This window comes from Cydia pomonella, chromosome 27, assembly GCF_033807575.1.
Source record: "Cydia pomonella isolate Wapato2018A chromosome 27, ilCydPomo1, whole genome shotgun sequence".
Lineage (NCBI taxonomy): Eukaryota > Metazoa > Arthropoda > Insecta > Lepidoptera > Tortricidae > Cydia > Cydia pomonella.
This window is the reverse complement of record NC_084729.1, coordinates 8,658,871-8,682,403: the sequence shown is the minus strand read 5'-3', so window position 1 is coordinate 8,682,403 and position 23,533 is coordinate 8,658,871. Positions and strand designations below refer to the sequence as shown.

General features: G+C 37.3%; 2 protein-coding genes across 3 annotated transcripts in view; one reads left to right on the top strand and one right to left on the bottom strand.

Annotated features, from left to right (window-relative positions):
* LOC133532611 (zinc finger protein 737-like) overlaps nucleotides 1-17,343 on the top strand; it is a 32,855-nt gene extending 15,512 nt beyond the window's left edge. Inside the window, exons 11-15 of the mRNA XM_061871362.1 lie at nucleotides 1,927-2,023; nucleotides 2,173-2,331; nucleotides 4,293-4,394; nucleotides 5,630-5,728; nucleotides 17,168-17,343. Coding sequence (XP_061727346.1) covers nucleotides 1,927-2,023; nucleotides 2,173-2,331; nucleotides 4,293-4,394; nucleotides 5,630-5,728; nucleotides 17,168-17,317 — 607 coding nt within the window. The 3' untranslated portion in view covers nucleotides 17,318-17,343. The remainder of the gene's footprint in view (nucleotides 1-1,926; nucleotides 2,024-2,172; nucleotides 2,332-4,292; nucleotides 4,395-5,629; nucleotides 5,729-17,167) is intronic.
* A 1,307-nt stretch (nucleotides 17,344-18,650) lies between these two features.
* LOC133532656 (zinc finger protein 658B-like) lies at nucleotides 18,651-22,938 on the bottom strand. Of its 2 annotated transcripts, XM_061871412.1 has the most exons (3): nucleotides 22,528-22,938; nucleotides 20,992-21,648; nucleotides 18,651-19,571 (listed from the first exon to the last, which is right to left on the bottom strand). In XM_061871412.1, exons 2-3 carry the CDS (start codon nucleotides 21,509-21,511, stop codon nucleotides 18,784-18,786), a joined length of 1,308 nt encoding a protein of 435 aa, XP_061727396.1. In that variant the 5' UTR covers nucleotides 21,512-21,648; nucleotides 22,528-22,938; the 3' UTR covers nucleotides 18,651-18,783. The 2 variants fall into 2 exon arrangements, with proteins under 2 accessions (XP_061727396.1, XP_061727397.1); XM_061871413.1 differs by lacking the exon at nucleotides 22,528-22,938 and having other exon boundaries at nucleotides 20,992-21,774.
* Between the last annotated feature and the right edge of the window lie 595 nt (nucleotides 22,939-23,533).

Below are 23,533 nucleotides of genomic sequence, written 5' to 3'. Positions count from 1 at the left end.
GTCACTGAAAAGGTCTCCACTCAGCTTAATGTCAAGATACCACCTAAGGATCTCGACGCTGGTCTTCCGTGGAAACCTTTCCGAGAGAGCACAGCTACACGCTAAAGTACAAAATTTTATATATTATATTTTTCTCACTTGATCACTTGATTCATTCGTTCAATATAATGTGTCTTGTTTGTTTTTACGAATATAGATTATTCTATTCTATTCTATCAATAGTGAATATAGGTTTATTTCCATTGACATACATATGTTTTATGTATTTGTAAAGACCGTATTTAGAGACTAAAATGTCATAGTGTTTCCTGAAATTGATCTTGTTATAGAGATAATGACATTTTTTGTGAAAATTTGTTTCTGTTATAACTTAGTGAAAAACACCTTTTTAGCGGTAATGCTGCCACTATATGACGTAGTTTAGACGTTCCTACTGACAGACATTAAAGTAAACTCGCAATTTTTATCTGTATAAAAACTTTAAGTATTCGTTGTAATGTTTTTTTTTTCACTTAGGTGTAATACTGTCAAAAAATACTGCAAAAAAACCGTTTTTTGCGATTTTGGAGAAATCTGATATAACATTTTTTACTCCTTATCCTTTCACTATCCTTTTGCTTCTCATTGCAGGAATGCGTAATTAAAATCTGTCGGGTTTAATTGGCCCACGGTGTATAATAAATGATTCAGCTCCTTTACAATCTAGCATGGTAACTTTTTTTGTGCTACAATTCCTATTTTGATAAAAAAAAAAACATTTATTCTGGAAAAAACCCTGCTTTACAATTTCGTTTTCTTCTGCCAAACTGCAAGACAGTTTGTTGGCAGATACCATAGCGTGCAATATTTTTACAATCTTTGTATTTTGTCATTTTTTTGGTATTTGCATATCTTAATTAGTTGAATTTAGTGTCATTTTTCCACTACCTACGTTGTCTAGAAGAGCTCGCTCTTCAGTGAAAAGGCCTTTTGTTTACCTCTATATTATCCTTGTTAATTTATTTGACGTGCAAACTTTACACATAAGTTAACAATATTACTGTGCGACTGAAGAGAATGAAAGAAGGTTAACAAAGAGAGTGTATAAGGGAGAAGTAGAAGAGGGAGCTGGAAGGGGTAGACCTCGGCGGACTTTCACTGATCAAATCGGGGAAATCCTGAAGAAAGGCCAGGTCAAGAGCACCCTAAACCGACGAGCGTGTATGAGGAATGTCATGAGAGTGAAGGAAGCGAAAGAGGTATGTCAGGATCGTAGCAAGTGGAAATCCATGGTCTCTGCCTACCCCTCCGGGAAATAGGCGTGATTATATGTATGTATGTATTACTGTGCGAATGTCTTGTTTGTTGATAGTTTCCCTTGTATATTTATGTTTTGTTTGTTTTCGTAATTATTCATCTTGTTTAGTTTTGTAACAATTTAATAAGTATCTTTATGTGTTATCTGTCGTGGCATCACCGAATGGGACATTATGATGAGTTGGGTACATCGTGATGCACACTTTATGATTTCATCTCTTCTTGCTTTTGTTGTATGTACATGTTCTACATGTTTTGTGATCGTCACGAATAAATATCTTTTTCACCTCAGCAGCTCAAACAAGCCTAATTTGGTCACGCCGGGGAGTGACGAAAGTGCGACTTTCCTCACTCCAGGGAGTGAGACAAGCTTTCTTCATAATGATGATGCGTTTCATCCATGAATCTAAATAAATGTGGTTAACTTTACTTGATGTTGAATTTTTTTTAATCTTTAATATGTTCTCACTACTGAGGTGAAAAGTTGTATGTGTCACACGAGTGCAAAGTTTTTTTACATTCACAAGAAAAACTAACTTTCCTCTCTTGTTGCACAAATAACTATTATCTTTATTAATATAGAGGATTTGTATTGTATTTAAATGTAAACGAATTACTGCTATCTATCAGGTTCTGTGAGACATGCGGATGTTCCTTCGCCGACGAAGACCAGCTGAGTCTCCACCGGCAGCACGTGCACGGCGTCGAGATTTACAAGTGTGACGACGTGAGTACATTTCTCTTGGTTTGTTCATATACGTTTAAGCTTTATATATATAAGGAATGGAAGGTTTAAAGGTGAAAGGAGGTACTTACACCTTTTGCGTTTTAATGTTTTATGTACACATTTGAATAATAAATGCTTTTTCATTCCAGTGCAACAAATCATTCTTGTCAAAATCCTCCCTATCAACACACATCGACCGCGTGCATCTGAACATAAAGCCTCGTTTCCGGTTCTACAACTACAAGAAGAGCGCGCGGCCCGGCGTCAAGCTTGACTACATGTGCGAGACCTGTGGGAAGGCTTACACGGTAATACACTTGCTATTTACTCAAGGAATACACATATCGCAGGAGTATGCTTTTAACACATACCCCTGCGACATATGCAGCAAACATACCTATCGCTGCATTATACTATACATCCGTTTGTAGAATTACAAGAAGAACGCACGGCCTGGTGTCAAGCTCGACTACATGTGCGATAACTGTGGGAAGGCTTACACGGTAATACACTTGCGATTTACTAGAGAAATACACATATCGCAGGAGTATGCTTTTAACACATACCCCTGCGACATATGCAGCAAACATACCTATCGCTGCATTATACTATACATTCGTTTGTAGAATTACAAGAAGAACACACGGCCTGGTATCAAGCTCGACTACATGTGCGATAACTGTGGGAAGGCTTACACGGTAATACACTTGCGATTTACTAGAGAAATACACATATCGCAGGAGTATGTTACTAACACATACCCCTGCGACATATGCAGCAAACATACCTATCGCTGCAATTATACTATACATCCGTTTGTAGAATTACAAGAAGAACGCACGGCCTGATGTCAAGCTCGACTACATGTCCGATAACTGTGGGAAGCCTTACACGGTAATACACCTGTGATTTATTCAAGAAATACACATATCGCAGGAGTATGCTACTAACACATACCCCTGCGACATATGCAGCAAACATACCTATCGCTACAATATTACTATATATACCTACGACCTTCAAACCTTCAAGAAAAGAGCGTACTCCCATCTCAAATGCCGGCAACGCACTTACAACCCCTCTGGTGTTGCAGGTGTCCACGAGCGGCGGTAATCGCTTACCATCAGGTGATCCGTCTGCTCGTTTGCCTCCTCTACCATAAAAAAAAATATTTGTGTGTAGAACTACAAGAAGAACGAACGGGCTGGCGTCAAGCTCGACTACATGTGCGATAACTGTGGGAAGGCTTACACGGTAACACATCTGCGATTTACTCAAGAAATACACATATCGCAGGAGTATGTTACTAACACATACCCCTGCGACATATGCAGCAAACATACCTATCGCTGCAATATTACTATACATCCGTTTGTAGAAATACGTCAAGCTCGTCTACCCATGTGAAACTTACACGGCAACGTATGCTTACGACTTAGGCAGTCAATAATCGAGCATATTATACACACTCAGTGCCGTGCGTTCTACAAGGAATACACACGATAACATTATCAAGCAGCAAGCAAGGACAGTATTGAAAATACATATATATATATATATAATATATATATATATATATAACAACGGGTTGCACTCCGGGCAGAAGTCGGCGGACGACCGGTTTGACCTAGTGGGTAGTGACCCTGCCTACGATGGTCCTGGGTTCAAATCCTGGTAAGGGCATTTATTCGTGTGATGAGCATGGATATTTGTTCCTGAGTCATGGGTGTTTTCTATGTATTTAAGTATTTACAAACATTTATATATTATATATATCGTTGTCTAAGTACCCTCAACACAAGCCTTATTGAGCTTACTGTGGGACTTAGTCAATTTGTGTAATAATGTCCTATAATATTTATTTATTTATTTTAGAAGTGAAAACTTGAATATTGACATTGTGCATTTTTGATATTTTGGAATGGTTAGGGAATATTTTTGCATGAATTGCTTTAATTATCAGTACAAAAGTACTATCATTTACGTGGTCGTACACAAACATGACAATTTATATTACATTAAAAATGTAACTACTGGCTTCAATGACGTAACAGTTTTTCGATCAGGTCACGTGTCCGTCTTACGAATTTTCAATCTGACGAATCAGTCGGTTACGTGACCTGTCGCGAGTCTAACATTTTTTCCCCATCACAAAAAGTGCACAGCGCCGCTAAAGAACTTTTCACTTCAAAAATCCAACGAAATAAACCTCGTCCTGTTTGAAATAGGTTAAACACAAATACGCAGACTATTTCATATTTGTCGACAGTGCTTCGCGCTCCTGAAGACGCATCAGATGACACACACTGGGGAGCGGCCGTTCAAATGCTCGCTCTGTCCGAAGAGCTTCATCACCGCCTCACAACTGAAGGTAACTTGGACTTTTATTTAAGCCAGTTTGTCACATTTCGTCTGTATTATTTAGCTCCAATTATAGCAAATACGAAATTAAAAACTTTTTTCTCATTTCGCACTCGATGGTCTCATCGGAAGATCAGCGCTGGAAGTCGCCAGCAACATGCTGAGATGAGGCCATTTCGTGACACTATTCTCACTATGTTCTCTTTTATGTATGTCTATTACTGTTTGTGTTTATGAATAAAACAAATTCTATTCTATTTTTTAACATATTAATACATTTTCATTATTCAGGAAGAAATCCGTATCTAAACGTTTAGGGTTTATATAGTTCGTTGACGTTGTTATTTTTATTACCTTTAATGTTTAATCTGTTAAGTTCAAATAACTCAGAAAATCATGTCTTAAAAATGATTTTTCTTATGAAGATTTCATTGAATTGGCGCCTAGCCTTTTTTTTATAGGTACTGAATCCTGGCGTAATAAAAATAATTGTACCTTAGCGTTTTTTCTTAAAAATGAAATCGATAACTTATAACGCCTACAAAATTGTAATAGCAAGCAAAATATAAAATTAGTAAAACTTGGAAACCACAAATAAAATGGCTCATATTATAATTGAAGGTACAAAAATTTGGCTTTTATAGAATTTATCAATAACCACGGGATCATAGCGTAATAAAGTACACCCGCCGTTCTGACTGTCAGGATGGCGGGTGACCTGTTTTTTGGTGATAACTTTATGTACCGTGAGGTACAATTTTTTTTAAAGGAGGTACTAAATAGTACAAATTAGGTACAAAAATATGGTATGTCTTTCATTTCTGACTCGCCATTCTGACTCTCACGTTTAATTATAAGTCGATTAGTGTTTCAGTAAACTGCCTTAAAAGTGATAAAAACATCGGTCGGTAAAAATTTTATTTAGGTACACCCGCCATTCTGGCTCTCACCTCTAAATGCAGTCAATAATACACCTTTAAAATCTATCGGGTTTTATTGGCCTACGGTGTATCCTTGTATATCGATAAATCGCACTATGCCTGGAAAAGGATTAAGGCTCTGGAAAAGTTTATGGGCGTCACGACTCCACGGCCCCAGCGTCTCTGCCGCGAACGCCGCAAATATGTGGCTGTTATAGATTAAATGAAGTAACGTATTCGTATGACAAGCCGTCGTTCAGTAAATTTGTATTTTTCTACACAACGGGCATTACCTTTTTTGTACCCGTTTCCTATGTGTGTCCAGGGCCACCGGGACAGCTTCCACGCGCGCATCAGGAAGTACCGCTGCCCGCAGTGCCCCAAAACGTTCCTTCGGCAGTCTTCCATCTACAAACACCGCCTGGTAAGTGTTGACTGGGCTATTTCCAATAAAATAAAGATTTTTGCAAATATACTTTTTGTCTGAGAACTAAGTTTTAGGGGCAGAATGTATAGGCTTTTATCAAAGAGAATTTGAAATAGATTGATTGTCAAAGAAAACTTTGTAGCCACCGTAAATTTACTGCCATCTTTCGACACATGATTAAAACTTCGAGCATTCACGTCGTTTCGAGCGATGGCGCCACAACCTTTAGCCGATGCCCAGTAAGATGGCACCACTTTTTGATATTTAACCAATAGGGTTGTTTCCAATTTTTGAAAAACGCTTGTATTGCGTTCTATATTAACTAAAACTTCCCCTAAAATTCGACTTTTATACTAAAAACGGCTTTAAATATGTTAAATTAACTAAATATATTTTGACAGACGCTTTCGCGAATTCGCGCCCAAATCGCTCTTTGAAAATTGTGTGTGATAAATGATAGGCAGACGTCGGATACACAATATATATTTAATTAATCCATCTTATCATACATAATACAACAACAGATATTCATTTTGTAAAGCTGTGACACCTGACATAGAATTCAAGTAAACATTCATAATATCCAACCTGCCAGTATAAATCTATACATACTCAACACGCCTCCTTAGATTTATACATGGCAACACATTAACACTAGCAATACTAATCTGCAATATGAAATTATTAGAATTCACATTTTTTGAATAATTACAATTTTAAAACTTTACCATGAACACGGTGTATAACACGGTGTATATTATGTTACATTTAACATATGTCTAAATTTAAAGAATTTAATATGACCTAACGATTTAGTCATGATATCCGCTACATTATCTTCAGAATTCACTTTTATAATATCTATAACACCATTTTTAAAATTTTCATGTACATAGTGATAATGCACTTCAATGTGTTTTGAGTTTTTCGTAAAATTACCGTACTTGGCGATAACCATCGCTCCTGAATTATCTTCATATATATTCACTGGATCATTAAATCTTAAAAACACATCATTAAGCACACTTCGTAAAAGAATGATCTCGGTTACGGCTTCGGATAACGCTATATATTCTGCAAATGTTGAGGATTTAGTTACACTGCTTTGTTTCTTTGACTTCCAATACACAGCGTTTCCGAATACCCTAATTACAAATCCTGTGGTAGATTTTCTATCTAAAACATCTCCGGCCCAATCGGCATCTACGTAACAATCCATAATATTAGCCTTCAAGTTTTGGCAATATGTAAGCTTAAGGCTTTTTGTCGCGTACAAATATTTTAAAACACGCAATGCACATTTAAAATGAGTCTCGTTATAACTATTTTGAAACCTGCTCAAATAATTGACACAATAAGCTATGTCTGGTCGAGTACCAGAACTAATGTACAGCAACGCTCCTATCAAATTTCTATATTTCACATCCTCATTCAGCTCACATCTGTCAAGTTTCATATTAATCTCCATCGGTGTTTTAAACAATTTAGAATTTTCAATTTTATATTTTATTGCTAATGATTCTATATATTTTTCCTGGCTCAAAGTCAAAATATTCGCTTTCTTGTAATCATAATCAACATCAATTCCTATATAATTATTAACTTTTCCCATGTCCTTCATTTTAAAATAACTACTCAATTTATTCTTTATCTTAGCAACCATTTGTTCATCTTTACAAGCAATTAATAAATCATCTACATATACTAATATATAAACTGTTTGGTTGTTATCAGTTTTAACATAGAGACAATAGTCATATTTACTTCGCTGAAACCCTAAGATCAACACAAATTTATGAAAATATTCGTACCACGCACGTGGACTTTCCTTTAAACCATACAAGGATTTATATAATTTATACACTTTATCAGTACCATCTTCATAGCCTAACGGTTGTTTGACATACACTTCGGATAACACTTTACCGTTTAAAAAAGCTGTTTCTACATCCATTTGATGTACATGTAGGTTATATTGACAACAAAAAGATAAAAGCAGTTTCAAAGTTTGCATTCTAGCTACAGGTGAATATGTATCTTCGACATCATCTGTCTGTTGAAAGCCTCGTACCACTAACCTTGCTTTATAGAGATCGTTGGTTTTCTTCGTATACACCCATTTAACATCAAGTACCTTATTCTTCTGAGGAGCATTTACCAGCGTCCAAGTATTATTCTTCTCCAGACTGTTCATCTCTCTATCCATTGCCACTTTCCATTGTTCAGCCTCGTCACATGTGATCGCCTCCTGAAAGGTATCTGGAATCATCGCATCACAATAATTAACAGTTATACAGTAGTAGCCAAATTCTTCGTCGAAACGAACTGGTGCTTTAATTTGTCTCTTAGACTTTCTCGTCTCATTGTTTACTTTGTCATCATTATCGATATTTTGTACTGTTTCTTCCGGTTTAATTTCATCTAAAGTATCCTCCCATTTTAATTCTTCTTTTTTATTATCTTCTTTACCTTCTTCTTCACCTTCAAAAGCAATTAATTTTACATCTTTTTCAATTATATCTACGTGTCTTGCTATGACAATTCTGTTATTAATCAGTACTCTGTATCCAACATCTGTATATCCAAGTAGAATTCCCATTTCTGATTTATGGTCCCATTTTGACTTTCGCCTTTCTTCTGGCGTTCTTACGTAAACTTTACTGCCATACATTTTCAAATATTTTGCGGATGGCTTTTTCTGAAAAAATAGTTCGTAAGGAGTCTTTCTTTCAAGAGTATTTGTCAATATACGGTTCTTTAAATAAGCTGCTGTTTTTACGGCTTCTGGCCAAAATCGTCTGTCAACTTTTGCTTCTGCTAAAAGGCATCGTGCCATATCCATAATCGATCTATTGTATCTTTCCGCTGTCCCGTTCAACTCATGAACATATGCTGGGCAGGGCTTAATCATAATACCCTTTTCTCTCGCAAAATTAAAAATTCTGTTATTAATATATTCTTTACCATTGTCACATCTCAACTCTTTTATTACTTTTCCTGTTAAATTTTGTAGCTCATTTACATATTCCACAAAACAATCATATACTTCTTCCTTTGATCCGATACAATATACTTTTGCCAACTTGCTGAAATCATCTATAAATGTCAAAAAATATTTTTCTCCTTGATATCCTATCGTTCTGTGTGGTCCATTAACATCCGTATGCACAATCTGTAATATATCTTCTGCTTTAGTCCGATTGTTATTGAATGGTAAGTTATGCATTTTGTTTTCAACGCAAATCGCACATTTCATATAGTCTGACTCTAATTGCTCAGGTATTCCTTCCAATAATTGTTTTCTGCACATAAATTCAAGATGATTAAAATTTACATGACCAAGTGTTCTATGAAGTTTTTCTTTCAATGTCATATTACTGCTTGCTAAATTTATACCAATTATTTTTGTAAAGAAACTTGTTATTTTATATAATCTGTCCTCCTTCTTTGCAATTGCTATTAGTTCTCTATTCCGATTATATATCTTTGACAAATGTCCTGACGAAATGATCGTGTGATTGTCTGTAATCTTCGCATAGCTCAATAAGTTTGCTTTCATTTCTTTTATGTAAAATACATTATCTATTACCACTTTATTTTTATTCGCATAAACAGGAAAGTATGTTGTTATGCTGCCAACTTTCGTTGCTTCCAAAATTCTTCCATCTCCAACTTTAACTTTTACAGGCATCTTCAATGTTATATATTTGTCAAAATATTCATCTGTATTTACAATGTGGTCTGTGCAGCCGCTGTCTAAAAGCCAATTTATCTCTCCCGACTTCACCGTACTATCTTCACTTTTCGTCGAATTATGCACAATTGATGTATGGAAGCTATTTCTATTATAATAAGTATGAGTTTGTTGGTAAGATCCTCTGCCTCTATTTGGTCTAAAATTATTGTCACCACGTCCACGACCACGACTCGGACCTGAATATCCGCGTCCACAACCGCGACTTCCGTGCCAGCAATCTCTGCGCACGTGACCGGGTTTTCCACACGTAAAACAAATCGGTTTATTTTCAGAATTTACTTTAAACGCATTCGATCGGTTAGGTAGCTCTTCATCTACTTTTTGTAAATTTTTCATTCGTATTTTACTTTTCAGATATTCAACAGTTCTTTCATTTTCCGGTAATACGTCTATTAAATCGCCTATGTAGCTATACGTTTCCGGTAACGCTTTTAGCATGTAATTTAATTTTTCATTTTCAGATATAATGGCGCCGGCTTTTTTTAGATTATTGACACTTCGTTCAAAAACGTCAAAGAAAATATTTATATCCGTATATTTTACTAGTTTTATATTCTCAAGATCATTTCTACAAACAATCTGTAAAGCGGTAGATTTTTTTCAAATACATCTCGTCGAATTTTAATATTATTTTATATGCCGACTCTACATCACTTATATATTCTAACTGCTGGTTGGTAATAGCGCTGTAAATATAATTCGTGGCCTGAATATCCATTTCTTCCCATTTGTTAGCGTCGTCGTTTTCTGTTTTAAGTCTAACTACGACTTCCTTACATTTTTTAAACTGTAAATATTTCATCAGCCGAATTTTCCAATTCGCGTAATCGGTTCCGTCAAACACGGGTATAATTATTTTATCGCTATTATTCATTTTGCCACTTACTTGTAGATTCTTGCCACTTGTTCTTCATTTAACCACCTCTGCTACCATGATAAATGATAGGCAGACGTCGGATACACAATATATATTTAATTAATCCATCTTATCATACATAATACAACAACAGATATTCATTTTGTAAAGCTGTGACACCTGACATAGAATTCAAGTAAACATTCATAATATCCAACCTGCCAGTATAAATCTATACATACTCAACAGTGTGACGTCACAGTTTACGGTTTGACACATAACTACATTCACACGTAGAAGATACGAACTGTCAACCATTTGTTGTTTATTGCCTAACTGTCAACAGTGTCAATCCGAGAGTTGTGACGTCATCAGAATCTTCAAAGACGTTTCGAGTTTGGTCACGTGACGTGCGCCAAAAGATATTTTAAATTCAATATTTACAAAAATATGGTCAATACAGGTCCCCTAAAAGTAATTTAACATGTTCTTATAATCCAAATGAATTTATTGGGATACAATTCTGCCCTAAGATTTGTAGATTTAACACATATCAGTGAAAGAATAAGGATCAAAGTCAAATGGCGTTCTAAAAGCTATAACATCGTTTTTAGGGTTCCGTAGCCAAATGGCAAAAAACGGAACCCTTATAGATTCGTCATGTCCGTCTGTCTGTCCGATTCTGTCACAGCCACTTTTTTCCGAAACTATAAGAGCTGTACTGTTCAAACTTAGTAAGTGGATGTATTCTACGAACCGCATTAAGATTTTCACACAAAAATAGAAAAAAAACAATAAATTTTGGGGGTTCCCCATACTTAGAACTGAAACTCAAAAAATCTTTTTTCATCAAACCCATACGTGTGGGGTATCTATGGATAGGTCTTCAAAAATGATATTGAGGTTTCTAATATCATTTTTTTCTAAAATGAATAGTTTGCGCGAGAGACACTTCCAAAGTGGTAAAATGTGTGTCCCCCCCCCCCCCGTAACTTCTAAAATAACAGAATGAAAAATCTAAAAAAAATATATGATATACATTGCCATGTAAACTTCCACCGAAAATTGGTTTGAACGAGATCTAGTAAGTAGTTTTTTTTTAATACGTCATGAAATTTAAAAAAAAAATTTTTTTTCATCATACCCATACGTGTGGGGTATCTATGGATAGGTCTTCAAAAATGATATTAAGGTTTCTAATATCATTTTTTTCTAAACTAAATAGTTTGCGCGAGAGAACCTTCCAAAGTGAAAAAAAGTGTGTCCCCCCCCTGTAACTTCTAAAATAACAGAATGAAAAATCTAAAAAAAATATATGATATACATTGCCATGCAAACTTCCACCGAAAATTGGTTTGAACGAGATCTAGTAAGTAGTTTTTTTTTAATACGTCATGAAATTAAAAAAAAAAAATTATTTCATCATACCCATACGTGTGGGGTATCTATGGATAGGTCTTCAAAAATGATATTAAGGTTTCTAATATCATTTTTTTCTAAACTGAATAGTTTGCGCGAGAGAACCTTCCAAAGTGAAAAAAAGTGTGTCCCCCCCCTGTAACTTCTAAAATAACAGAATGAAAAATCTAAAAAAAATAAATAATATACATTACCATGCAAACTTCCACCGAAAATTGGTTTGAACGAGATCTAGTAAGTAGTTTTTTTTTAATACGTCATAAAATTAAAAAAAAAAATTTTTTCATTAAACATATACGTGTGGGGTATCTATGAATAGGTCTTCAAAAGTGATATTTAGGTTCCTAATATCATTTTTTCTAAACTGAATAGTTTGCGCGAGAGACACTTCCAAAGTGGGAAAATGTTGAACAAGATCTAATAAGAAGATTTTTTTTAATACGTCTTAAATTGTACGGAACCCTTCATGCGCGAGTCCGACTCGCACTTGGCCGCTTTTTAAAAAAAAAAAAAAAAAATTTGTTTATTTCAGACCATCAGATCCATATTTTGTTAGTAAATCAAAACAACTTACATCCTATATTAGTACTTACATAAAAACACATATACACCAACACTTATAACTATTTATTACTACAATACATCCCTGCGTGTAGAGAGGACCACGGGGCAAGATGGTTTATTTGGCCCTGCCTATCACCACCTCAACCCAGTACTTTGTGAGGCGGCAATCGGCACGTTCGGACAATGTCCTCAGGAGGCTGTTGCTACTGCCACGCACGCGCTTCAGCAGAGACGCTATTCTTTTACGCCTAATGGCGTAAAAGTCATCTATTCGCGCCTCTGCAAACATGCCCGAAGCACTACAGTGCTTCGGCAGTTTCAACAGCATCCTCAGAATGTTGTTGTACTGAACTCTCAGCGTGTTATAGGCCCTTTGTGTAAATGTTGCCCACAGACTGCACGTGTAAAAAGTTTGACAGTATGCCCTAAAGAGCGTTAACTTTACTTCTGTGTTACAACGTGCAAATCTGCGGGCAACCATATTGCCCCTTACCGCCATAGCCCTCCTCTCCCGCTCCAGATCTACATCATCCTTCAGATCTCCGGTGAGCATATGCCCTAGATATCTAAAGCTGCCCACCACCTTGAGGGGTACTCCACCCAGCATGATCCTAGGCACAGTTAGATTTGAATTATACTTTGGAGCCTTAAAAATGAGTATTTCACTTTTGGTTGAATTGTACCTAAGACCATGCTGCTCAGCATAACCCTCACATATGGCGATCAACTTTTTTACCGCGCTTACTGAGGGGCTCAGCAACGCCATGTCGTCCGCGTAACTTATATTGTTAAAACATGTTTCCCAAATATAGCATCCGACACGCTCCCTGCTACGCCTCCCAATAAGCTCGTTGACATAAAGGTTAAACAAGGTGGGAGATGTTAGCCCCCCCTGTCTAACCCCACATAGTAGTTTGTATTCGTCTGAATACACCCCATCCCATCTCACCTGATTGACCTGATTGTTATACCAATATTTTAACAAATCTATGCATTCTTTAGGTATTCCCGTTTTGGCTAGTTTGTCCCACAGTATGTGGTAAACAACCAGGTCAAAAGCCTTTGACAGGTCCAGGAAACACGCATACACAGGCGTGTTCCTGTCCCTGTAATACCTGACAGCTTGCTTAAGGCACAATATAGCCGCTTCAGTTGACAGCCTAGACCTAAAACCGAATTGCGCGTCGTGCAACTTTATATGGATCTGAAGTTGTGCATTGAGCAAGCTGTCGAGCACTTTAGCCATTATAGTAGCAAGTGAGATGGGTCGGTAATTCCCAAGATCAGAAAGGTCACCCGTTCTGTTTTTCGCAAGCGGCACCACAACGGTGCGTGTGAGCTGATCGGGAAGATACGCGTGCCTTATACAAAGCGTGAAAAACATTGCCAGCACGCGCGGCACGTGTACACCGGCGTACCTGAGGTGCTCAATACTTAGGCCATCATGTCCCGGAGACTTACCCCTCTGCATGTTTTTTTATGATGGCTTTGACATCTTTAGCCATGAAGGTGACAGTAGGGGGGGAGACGATAGTCCGAGCACCCAGCACCCCGGGCGTGGCCTTAATAAGTGGACTTACTGCAAACGCACGCTTAAAATTACTAGCAATATGTTTTTTATCGCTTTCTCCGCCTACGCACACAGGGATACCCGGCCGAGGACTAAACTTGTTTGTGTTTTTCCAGAAGGATTTGAAATCTTTTTTAGTCTGATTTGACGCCAGGATGTCGCTTTTTATCTGATCCTGCCTATCCTGGCACCATTTCAACCGTGACTTAAAAACCCTTCTGGTTTCACACATTTCCTCATAGATTAAGCCAGCAGATGGTTTGTTAGCTCCTACCCATACTAAGAACTTAATCCTAGCCTCCCTGTGAGCGTCCGCAACATATTTATTCCACCCCGCTACATGCCTACTCGGTCTGCCCCTCTTCTTCTTACTCGACCTCCCAGCCGCCTCCGTCATTGTACTGATAATGTAGTTATACATACTGTCAAGGATTTGTTTATGTTTTGGCTCATTACATACCTTATCCGCACAAGACGTTAACTCTGCAGGAAAGTCGAGCAACTTCAACTTCTCGTGGCAGAGCGAGTGGTATAGTTCGACTTGCTCCGCTTGTCTCTCACCCCACACCACACCGTCATGACGTAGCCTGCCAGGATCACATTTAATTTGGACCTTATTCATGTCACATTCAACTATAAGTGGCAGGTGATCTGACCAGTACATTTCACAGTTTATCTTTATATCAAGCACTGTTTGCCTCGCTGCTTCTGTGACTATGCAGTGGTCCAACCACCTGCTACAGCCATGGGCTTCACTTGTGTACGTATGTGTACCCGAGTCAGTGCCCAACATCTCAAGGTCAACGCAAAACCAGTTTTGATTGGCACAGAAATGCAGGAGCTCGTTGCAAAATAACTCATTAGGGTGAGCATTAAAATCTCCTAGTACGAAAATCGCTTCAACGTCACTATTCTCCGCGCTAATTGCGCTTATTTCGGCCAAACACTCTGTGAACACTGGTAGGTTTTCAGGCATATTTACCGGCATATACACACTGAACACTAACATAGACCGGTTTTGCATTTCGATTTTAATTGCTGCCAAGCGCACACTTTCACATTTAATAACCGACACTTGCCTAAAAACTGATTTTCGCCACAATATTGCTACGCCACCATGAGGACGGCCAATAAGGATACCACCCTCGGCGTCCACCGCAGATACCCCAGTGTACGCAAAGTCTTTGTGCACTGCTCCCAGTATCGGCAAGTCATGTCCTAATAACCAATGTTCCTGCAACGCCAGGACATCCGCCGTCTCACACAATGCCTGCACACCCTGCATCGACCTTTTCAACGACTTGCAATTAAAACTTATTAGCCTGCATATTTGACTACTCATTTTGCGATTCCTGAACTCGGGCTCCTCTCTCAACCGGTTGCTTGTGTGACTCATTACGCCAATCTTTTAATGAGACAAAGCGCCTGAAATACACACCTCTCGGCCACAACGCTCCGTCCATAAAAATATCCAGCTTATTACCAGCGACAAACAATTTATATGAGTGATAGTCTTTTTCTTTACGCATCGTAACTCTAATCAGTGACACCCTCTCACCCGTCTTATGGAGAATATATTCTTGAATGTCACTTATCGACACATCCTTATGCACGTTGTATATAAATAAGGGCACCTTATCAATTGCCGCTTTAAACTTTTCATTAGGTCTGAGTTCCGCGTTTCCTTTACACCCAATAAACTTATTACGTAATTTTCGCCGTTGCACCAATTTCCAATCCTCATCTTGCTCCTGTTGTTTCCACTCACCTTCCTTTCGTACCTGCTCAGCAAACGATAATTTTTTAACCTCCTCGTCCTGCATTGTTTGTTTACTTGCCGTCAACTGACTGTCAAAGTTTCTAGTAATCCCTTTCGTCTTGGCTATTTCAACGTTAGGTGCACTGCATACGGTCTTATCACAATCCACAAGCTTCGGACTTAGCGCATTCTCCACTTGAACCGGTTCCGTGTCACTCCGTTCGGGCGACGCGTGTAAGGGCGATAGCGATTTATCCTTACTCTCGTGCGATAGGGACGACGAATCCCGCACTGGCCATTCTATCTGCGCGCCCGCATCCACCTGTGTCATCAAGGTCGATTTCGCTCGGTCATGGTCACCGTCCCGTTGTTGGGCCATTGACCCATATCCGCCTGGCGATAGAAAACCCATGGGACCACTATTTAAACCCATGGGACCGCTATTAAAAGCTTTTAACAAACAGGCACCTCTTCTTGTATTCACATTTGCTTGACCATTCAAAAATGAAGCAGTTTTATCACATTGCTGCCACTTTTGTTGTATTTCTTCCACTTGCTTAATCGTGGCATAATTATTCTTTATTTCATTAACTTCGTACTTAATCTTCACTATATCTTTTAGCAGAGCCGAGGCGTCCAAGAAATCAAACGTAACGGCCGGTAGTTTATTTAAATCTCTCGCCACAAACGTTGGCAGAAGCTCGTCATCGACATCTCGGAATAATAGCACTATATCCTCCAAATCTCTCTTCACTTTCCCATCCTTTCTTCTTGTAATTTTTTTCCTTGTTTTGTCTTTCAAACTGTCGAATAATATAGATTTAGCCTCCGTGATTTCAGCCTCATTAAAAGTGGTTTCTAAAATTCGCAACATACTCTCATTGTCCATTAATCCCGTTTTATTTTGAACAAAAGCCAATAATTCACATATAACAATGTCACAGTTCACACACTTCACTATTTTAGACGAAGACGATTCCATTTTTTATCATTAGAAAAAGGTTAAACAAATCTTGAAATGTCATTTTATTGAAAACGCTTAAAAAAAATAGTAAACTAAAGTTACTCATGGAAATAAAAGAAAGTAAATATAATCCTTGCTATATAATTGTTACATTTGCGTTATATTTGCTGTAACTTATTTTTAAAAGTTTTTTTTCGGTAACGACTGTGCACATACTAAGTTTATAGTGTAACTCTTTTTGGTAAGTCGAAAAAAAAAAAAAAAGTCGTCACGAAAGGTACAAATGATGTACTAAATCTTTGCCAAAAGATGAATTCGATATAAAGCCTACGACTAGGAGAACTGGAATTGGTCCTGGCAACCTTACACCACCACTTTATTGGCGGACCACTTTATTTTCAATATTTCTTGATTTTTAGCGAGGCACAATTTTTTTGATGTCAGGTACCTAATAGTACAAAAACTTGGAGAAATACTAGAAAAATGGCTTTCATAGTCCTGTCACCCTGATGCTTACTAGGCCCATTTAAATACAATCTGTCCTCAGATCCACACGGGTGAGAAACCCTACGAGTGCAGCATATGCAGCAAGGCGTTCACGCAGTCGGGCTCGCTCACCACGCACGTCAAGTACGTGCACATGAAACTCAAGCCGCCGCCCCGGAAGCGGAACAAGACCATCGACAAGGCTTATTAGATCTGTAATATATTATTTATTAGCAACATTTGTTTTATTTCATTTACACTTCTTTCATCGAATGATGGCCTCTGTCAGTTAATTTTTACACGAAGTAGCTATCACCTATGATTTTTGTTGTTATATTCGGAAGTCTTGCATTTTTTTCTCACAAATGGTACATGCTACCCTCTTGTCTGTGATTCGCTACATAAGATTTACCCGTGTTATGCGCACTCGTACGTAGATCGCGCTGGCACTGAATGTTTTAAGGAGTGGATAACAGCTTCATATATTGTCCCGTAGGCGCCAGGCGGGTAAAGACACACTCAACTAAGCTATAGTCTGTCAAGCAAAGTATGTCAGTAGCAATGTACAGCAAAGCGAAGTATCGCAACACTCAAAAAGCAGTATTGAGTTGGTATTGCGCTAAGAAAAGCAGCAATGTACATCGAACCAACACATGTAATTATCATAACCTAAAATTTTACAAATATTTACGGTCAGCGTGATTGTATATTGTAGGCCCCTTGACTGCTTTAGTTCATTCACAAGCTTATTTAATATATTGGTATTTAATGGTGACAGCAGAAATTTCTCTTGAAATAGCAACGATTCAAAATGTAAACAAACATGATGGCTGTCATTCACTATCCACATTCCACAGATAAAACACAGATGACACGCGATTTTGGAATTATTCGAAAAGTGTTGCTAACCGGCGATTTTTAAAACTTGCCGCCTTTTGCTACTGACAAGATTTGCTTGAGCAAGTATAGAATATAAGCACAAATCACAGTCGTATCTAATTTTGAAAGTTCTAACATATTTTTCCGTTGACTGCAATAGGATGAAGAGGCTATAAGGGGTAAGACAATGATACACATGAAAACTCATGACATTATATTCATAATGAAAACGAAGGGTACCAAAATAACACTTTTCTTGTGCGACTTTTATTTGATTACGACAGTTGCCATACGCTTTTGTGTTCTTTGAAACATATTCTACAAGAATATGACTATGCCAAGTGGTTGAGAATTTATTAATGTCACTACTCATGGCTTCCGTTGTCAGGAAAATAATAAGTTAAATGAATTTGTATGACATTGGCAGAATCATCAACATCTTGATGGAACCATATAACACGGAAAATTGATTGATTGATTAAAGTCTCCACCACCATAGATCTATTTAACTGCACTCTGACTTAATTAGCAAAGGTTACAAGCTGGTAATTATGTTTTGCCAAAAACTTGTAATGTTGTTATTGCTTCTTTTTATGTAATAAAAACACGTGTTGAACTAGTTTGAAAGTAGTATGTATATTGTATATAAAATAAATTATCTTAACTGCAGATTATGATATCATATATTAGAATAGAATAATTTTTATTCGTAAACACAAACATAAAGACACATTAAATTACATGATATAAGAAAAACAAAGGAAGTAGTAGTATTCAATCTATATAACAAAAACAGATTTATTGAGAGAGCTGTTCGTCGCAATGTTTACTTTTCAGATGAATCTTAAGGTTTTTCTTATATGCGAATACATTGTTGCAGTGACGGCACTTGAATGGTTTTTCGCCTGTGTGTACCCTCTGGTGGACTCGTAAATCTGCTTTCCGTTTAGCCTTGTAATCGCAATTGTCACATTTAAAAGACCTTTCATCAGTGTGTACCAATTCATGATTTCGTAAATGATCCTTCCGAGCAAACTTTAATTGACAATGGCTGCACTGGAAGGGTTCCTCCCTTTTGTGTGTCTTCTCGTGTTTTCGTAAGTTAGTTGTATGAGAGGACGTGTATTTGCAGTAGCTGCATTTGAAAGGCTTTTCACCAGTATGAATCCTCAAATGACTCTTCAGTTTGGAATTAGTGACGCATTTAAAATCACACTGGTTACATTTGAATGGTTTATCACCTGTGTGAAGCTTTTTGTGACAGCGTAGATTGCCTTTGCTCTTAGTTGTGTAACTACAGTGATTACAGTTGTAAAGCTTCATAGGCTTTTCAGGTGCAGATGTTGAGTGTATATGTTCATGTTTTGCGAAAGCAGACTTATTTCCAAATCCTTTGCCACAATTTTTACATTGATGTAAAGCGGGAGTGTTTGAGGTGTCGGTAAAGGTGGGCTCTGATAGCTCATTTGAGTATAGCTTGTAGGGCCGGGGCCCGACCCAGCAGATGCGCCGCTCCACGTCCACCAGCAAGCGCTCCAGCTTGACTGAGCATGCCCGGCCCCAAATACGAGACTCTACTCTGTTGTCTGTAACATTACATAAGGTTGCTTTAGATGAGACTAAATTAAGCATACAAAATTAATTTACTAAGGTACACCCAAAGCCAAAAGTATGGAAACAAGGTTGTTTGTAACCTAAAATTTACATTAAGCAACCACAAAAGGTTAAAATACTCGCTAAATATCAAAACATCCTAAAATATTATCAAAAACATTTTAAAAAAATTAGGAAAAGGTAACATAGTTATACCCTTTTAACCCATTCAGCGCTAACCACGCCACTGTGGCGTGATTTTGAAACGCTCCTCACCCACTGGTCACGCCAATGTGGCGTTGCTTTTGTTTAGATCTCTATGATTTTTAAACCTAAACAATCCCCCCCCCCCCCCCCCCCCCCCCTCCAATAATTGCAAAACTTCCGGCACCCTTATGACTTATAAAGTTCAGGCATACCTTTTTCTCTAACAAGGAAAGATACCCAACTGTCATGTATTTGGTATAACATGTTTTTTTTATAAATATTAGTCTGAGCACATAAAACAAAACTGGTATACCAAATACATGACAGTTGGGTATCTTTCCTTGTTAGAGAAAATGGTATGCTTGAACTTTATAAGTCATAAGGGTGCCGGAAGTTTTGCAATTATTGGAGGGGGGGGGGGATTGTTTAGGTTTAAAAATCATAGAGATCTAAACATCAATAGGTGGGTCCACACAGAACGTGCGGCCTCGAGAGCAAATTGCCGCGCGACGCGAAGCAGCTCGGCCTGTGTAGACGTGCCTCGGCCGCATTGCTGACCGAGTTGTATCTCGCGGCAATTTTCCTCGAGAGGCGGTTCGTTCTGGACCTGCCTAATAAAGAGACGTCAAGATCACTTCTTTCTAATGCAAAAAAAAATCTATAGCAATTTGCTTGAGCAAAACTCTCTGCAGAAGAGGGTTTTATCACTTTTCAGTACTTTGAGGACAAATGTTCTCAATAAAAAAAAAGTGTCTGTTATTTTAAACTACCCTCTAATATATATCAAAATAAATCAAGTCTGAACTGGAGAGTTGGGTACCTTTCACCAGGTACCAGGGACTGTTACCAATATAATGAAAAATAAATATCATTCTGAATTCGCAATATTTCTTGGGCATTTAAAAGTGGTATTTAGGTAAAGACAAACTATTATCCAACTAGCCAAATATAATGCAATTCCCTAAAGATAACGAAACGAAATATATAAACGAAACTGAAATACTATTAATTCTCATTAAAAAAATAAAAAAATCTGTATCGTTACAAACGCAAATTGCAGGCACATTAGCATCACGTCTGTATCGCTACAAACGCGCATTGGATACAAAAATTGCAGTGAGCATAACCCCTAATTAGTATGAACATAATATGAGTATCCAATCCCTGGTAACAATGTGGTACCTTTAGTTTCTTCACAACACTGACCTTGACTAGACACCGCAGGAGGCCAGTGCAGCGACTCCTCCTCGACTTGATCCACATACAGAACATTTAAAACAGTGTTATCTTCCTTATATACTGCCTCTGGATTTTCCTTTACAGTTACAGAATCCTCCTTTTTCATATGTATGTCTTGAAACTCCTCATTAGACGTCTCTTTTACATGCACTAACTCAGTCTCTTTTTTTACATATGAGCTGTAAATCTCATCCTCACATGCCTCCATAGCCTCCTCTTTTACAGGTACCTCAACCTTTATATATATTCCGTGGATCTTCTTATCAGCCTCTTCTTTTTTACACAGCAATTCTGTCCCCGTTTTACCACAAGTGCCGTAAATATTCTCTTCACAGGCCTCCTTTGCTTCCTTCTTCACATGTAACATCTCTGCCTCACCACAGGTCTCATTTTCACATTTCTCCTTAATCTTCTCTTTCATATGCACCTCTTCAAGCTCAATTATTATACATTTTGTTTCTAGTGACATGTTCACGTTCCTTAACATTTAGGGCAAAACGAAATAACCAAACTACAACACCAACTTTTTGTATTTTCTTCCTATGCAGATTTTTTTGGGTTTTATAGAGGCAATGAGGCTTTAATCATGTATTACTTTTAATCTACTGTAGTAATATTCAATATCTGAAATGAAAACGACAAAATGATGATTGAGGCCCTCACTGTGAGCTAGGTTTGTGTAGTACATGTACTCAAGTCAAAAAGACGCAATTCCCTCCACTGTACTACACCAAAATATTCCCTAATGATTCTGCTCATAGTACATTTTAGTACACTACATGCGAAACGGAATGGGGCGAGGAGTGACACTAACAGCAAAGCGATCCGATTATCTGACCAAACTAACACCAAGCGTGTACGATGACGACCGAATGGCACTTGGCTAATATGAGTGAGATAGCACATAGCCGTCACTCCGTTGCAACCATGGGAGTAAGCGAGACAAATTTTTTTGAAATGTATTACTTTACAAAACGTCTACAAAAACAGTTCCGTTACATTATTATGCTTAGTTTGTCTCAGTGTACTACTGTACTAAAAGACCGTACTAGTACATTTGTGAGATTGCAAACAAGCACACACAACTCTACTGTGAGCTTTAACAAGAAAAATAAATGGAATTACATTTAACTTGTAACTCTGTTGAAACAATCTACTTATATCCCATTTAAATGCTGCATTCCGCCTTGCACAAAAAAAAACTTGTTATATATTCAAATTCCTGCCCTTGACAGTCCACTGGTTCATTGCTAAATACTTGAAAAACCATGAAATTTTCGGATCCTTTTTGGCAGTTCGCTTTCAAGTACAGAAATATGAATTTAACAAGAACATTTTGTCAAACATAAAAGACCAGCCAATGCTTGTTTAATGCACCACCCTTATTTGGAACGCTTTCAATTAGCTACTATGGCTTCAACAGACCATGTAAAATTATAACAGAAATCTCCAGTGGTTCAACTGGTACACACAATATACACGTACAGTGAATTTCAGACTTACCTCGAGGTCGAGACCAAGAGACGTTTGCAATATGGTATAATAAGATTACAGCAGTATGGTTTGTATCTTACACCCTCTATGAATTAAAATTACTATTGTTTTAAGGATTCTACAGCTTCTCATGTGTAATTTTACCGAAAAATGGCTAAATTATGAAATACTTCTTCAAACCGCTATTTTTAATTCTGAGTGTGAGACTGATTTGATTAAAAAAAGAGCGTAAGATGATCTATGAAAATAAAGTGTTTTTTTTTTTTTCAATATTAATGCATATTAATCTCAAATAATACCTCTCAAATGCATTTTATTTTTATAATTAATACAAGTTTCCATTTCTATTCTAATCAATAAATTTATGATGAATTTAGTACTTTTGACATTTACGTAGACGCCATGTTTAAATTTGCTGCCGGTGTTGCCAGGTCCAATCTGACAAAACCAGAAGATACATGTACTAAAAACAAGATTTGAAATAAATCAGATCAATCAAAGACAAAATGTACTTCAAAAAAAATTACAAAATTCATGTAATATTTTTGTTATTCCTAGGTTTATTCATTTTATGATTTATTTTCATCATTTTCATTCACTGAAAAGGACTAATATTATATTTTTAAGTAATATTTATTCAGAGTATTTGACTCTGGCAATTTGTATGGAAGATTGATTCTTCCAGCCAACGTTTTTCAAATTATCTGCCGTTTTCTATCGACAAAGTGGCCAGTGATATAACTATACTGTTTAAAATTTACTCAAAACTTGGTTTCATTTAGGAATTTTTTTACAGGGTTATAGACTTATTACTCCTATTAGATCCACTCGATCGCCGGACATTTGCAATCGGGGCCCGATGACTCTTGCAAGGGTCGTTTTCCGCTTCACGAAATATCAGAACATCGTTAACAATATTTTAAATGTAAAAAAAATCTTTGTCCCGAATTGCCATAAATATTTATACACTTCCACTTTTTGTACATTTTAAATACTGTTAACGATGTGCTGATAT

Bases quoted from the DNA above. Each gene is read 5' to 3' on its own strand.
- LOC133532656 (XM_061871412.1), bottom strand. From the start codon at position 21,511: ATGTTAAGGAACGTGAACATGTCACTAGAAACAAAATGTATAATAATT. The intron at 19,572-20,991 runs GTCAGTGTTGTG...GTAATGTTACAG, and splicing joins TCCTGCGGTGTCTAGTCAAG to ACAACAGAGTAGAGTCTCGT.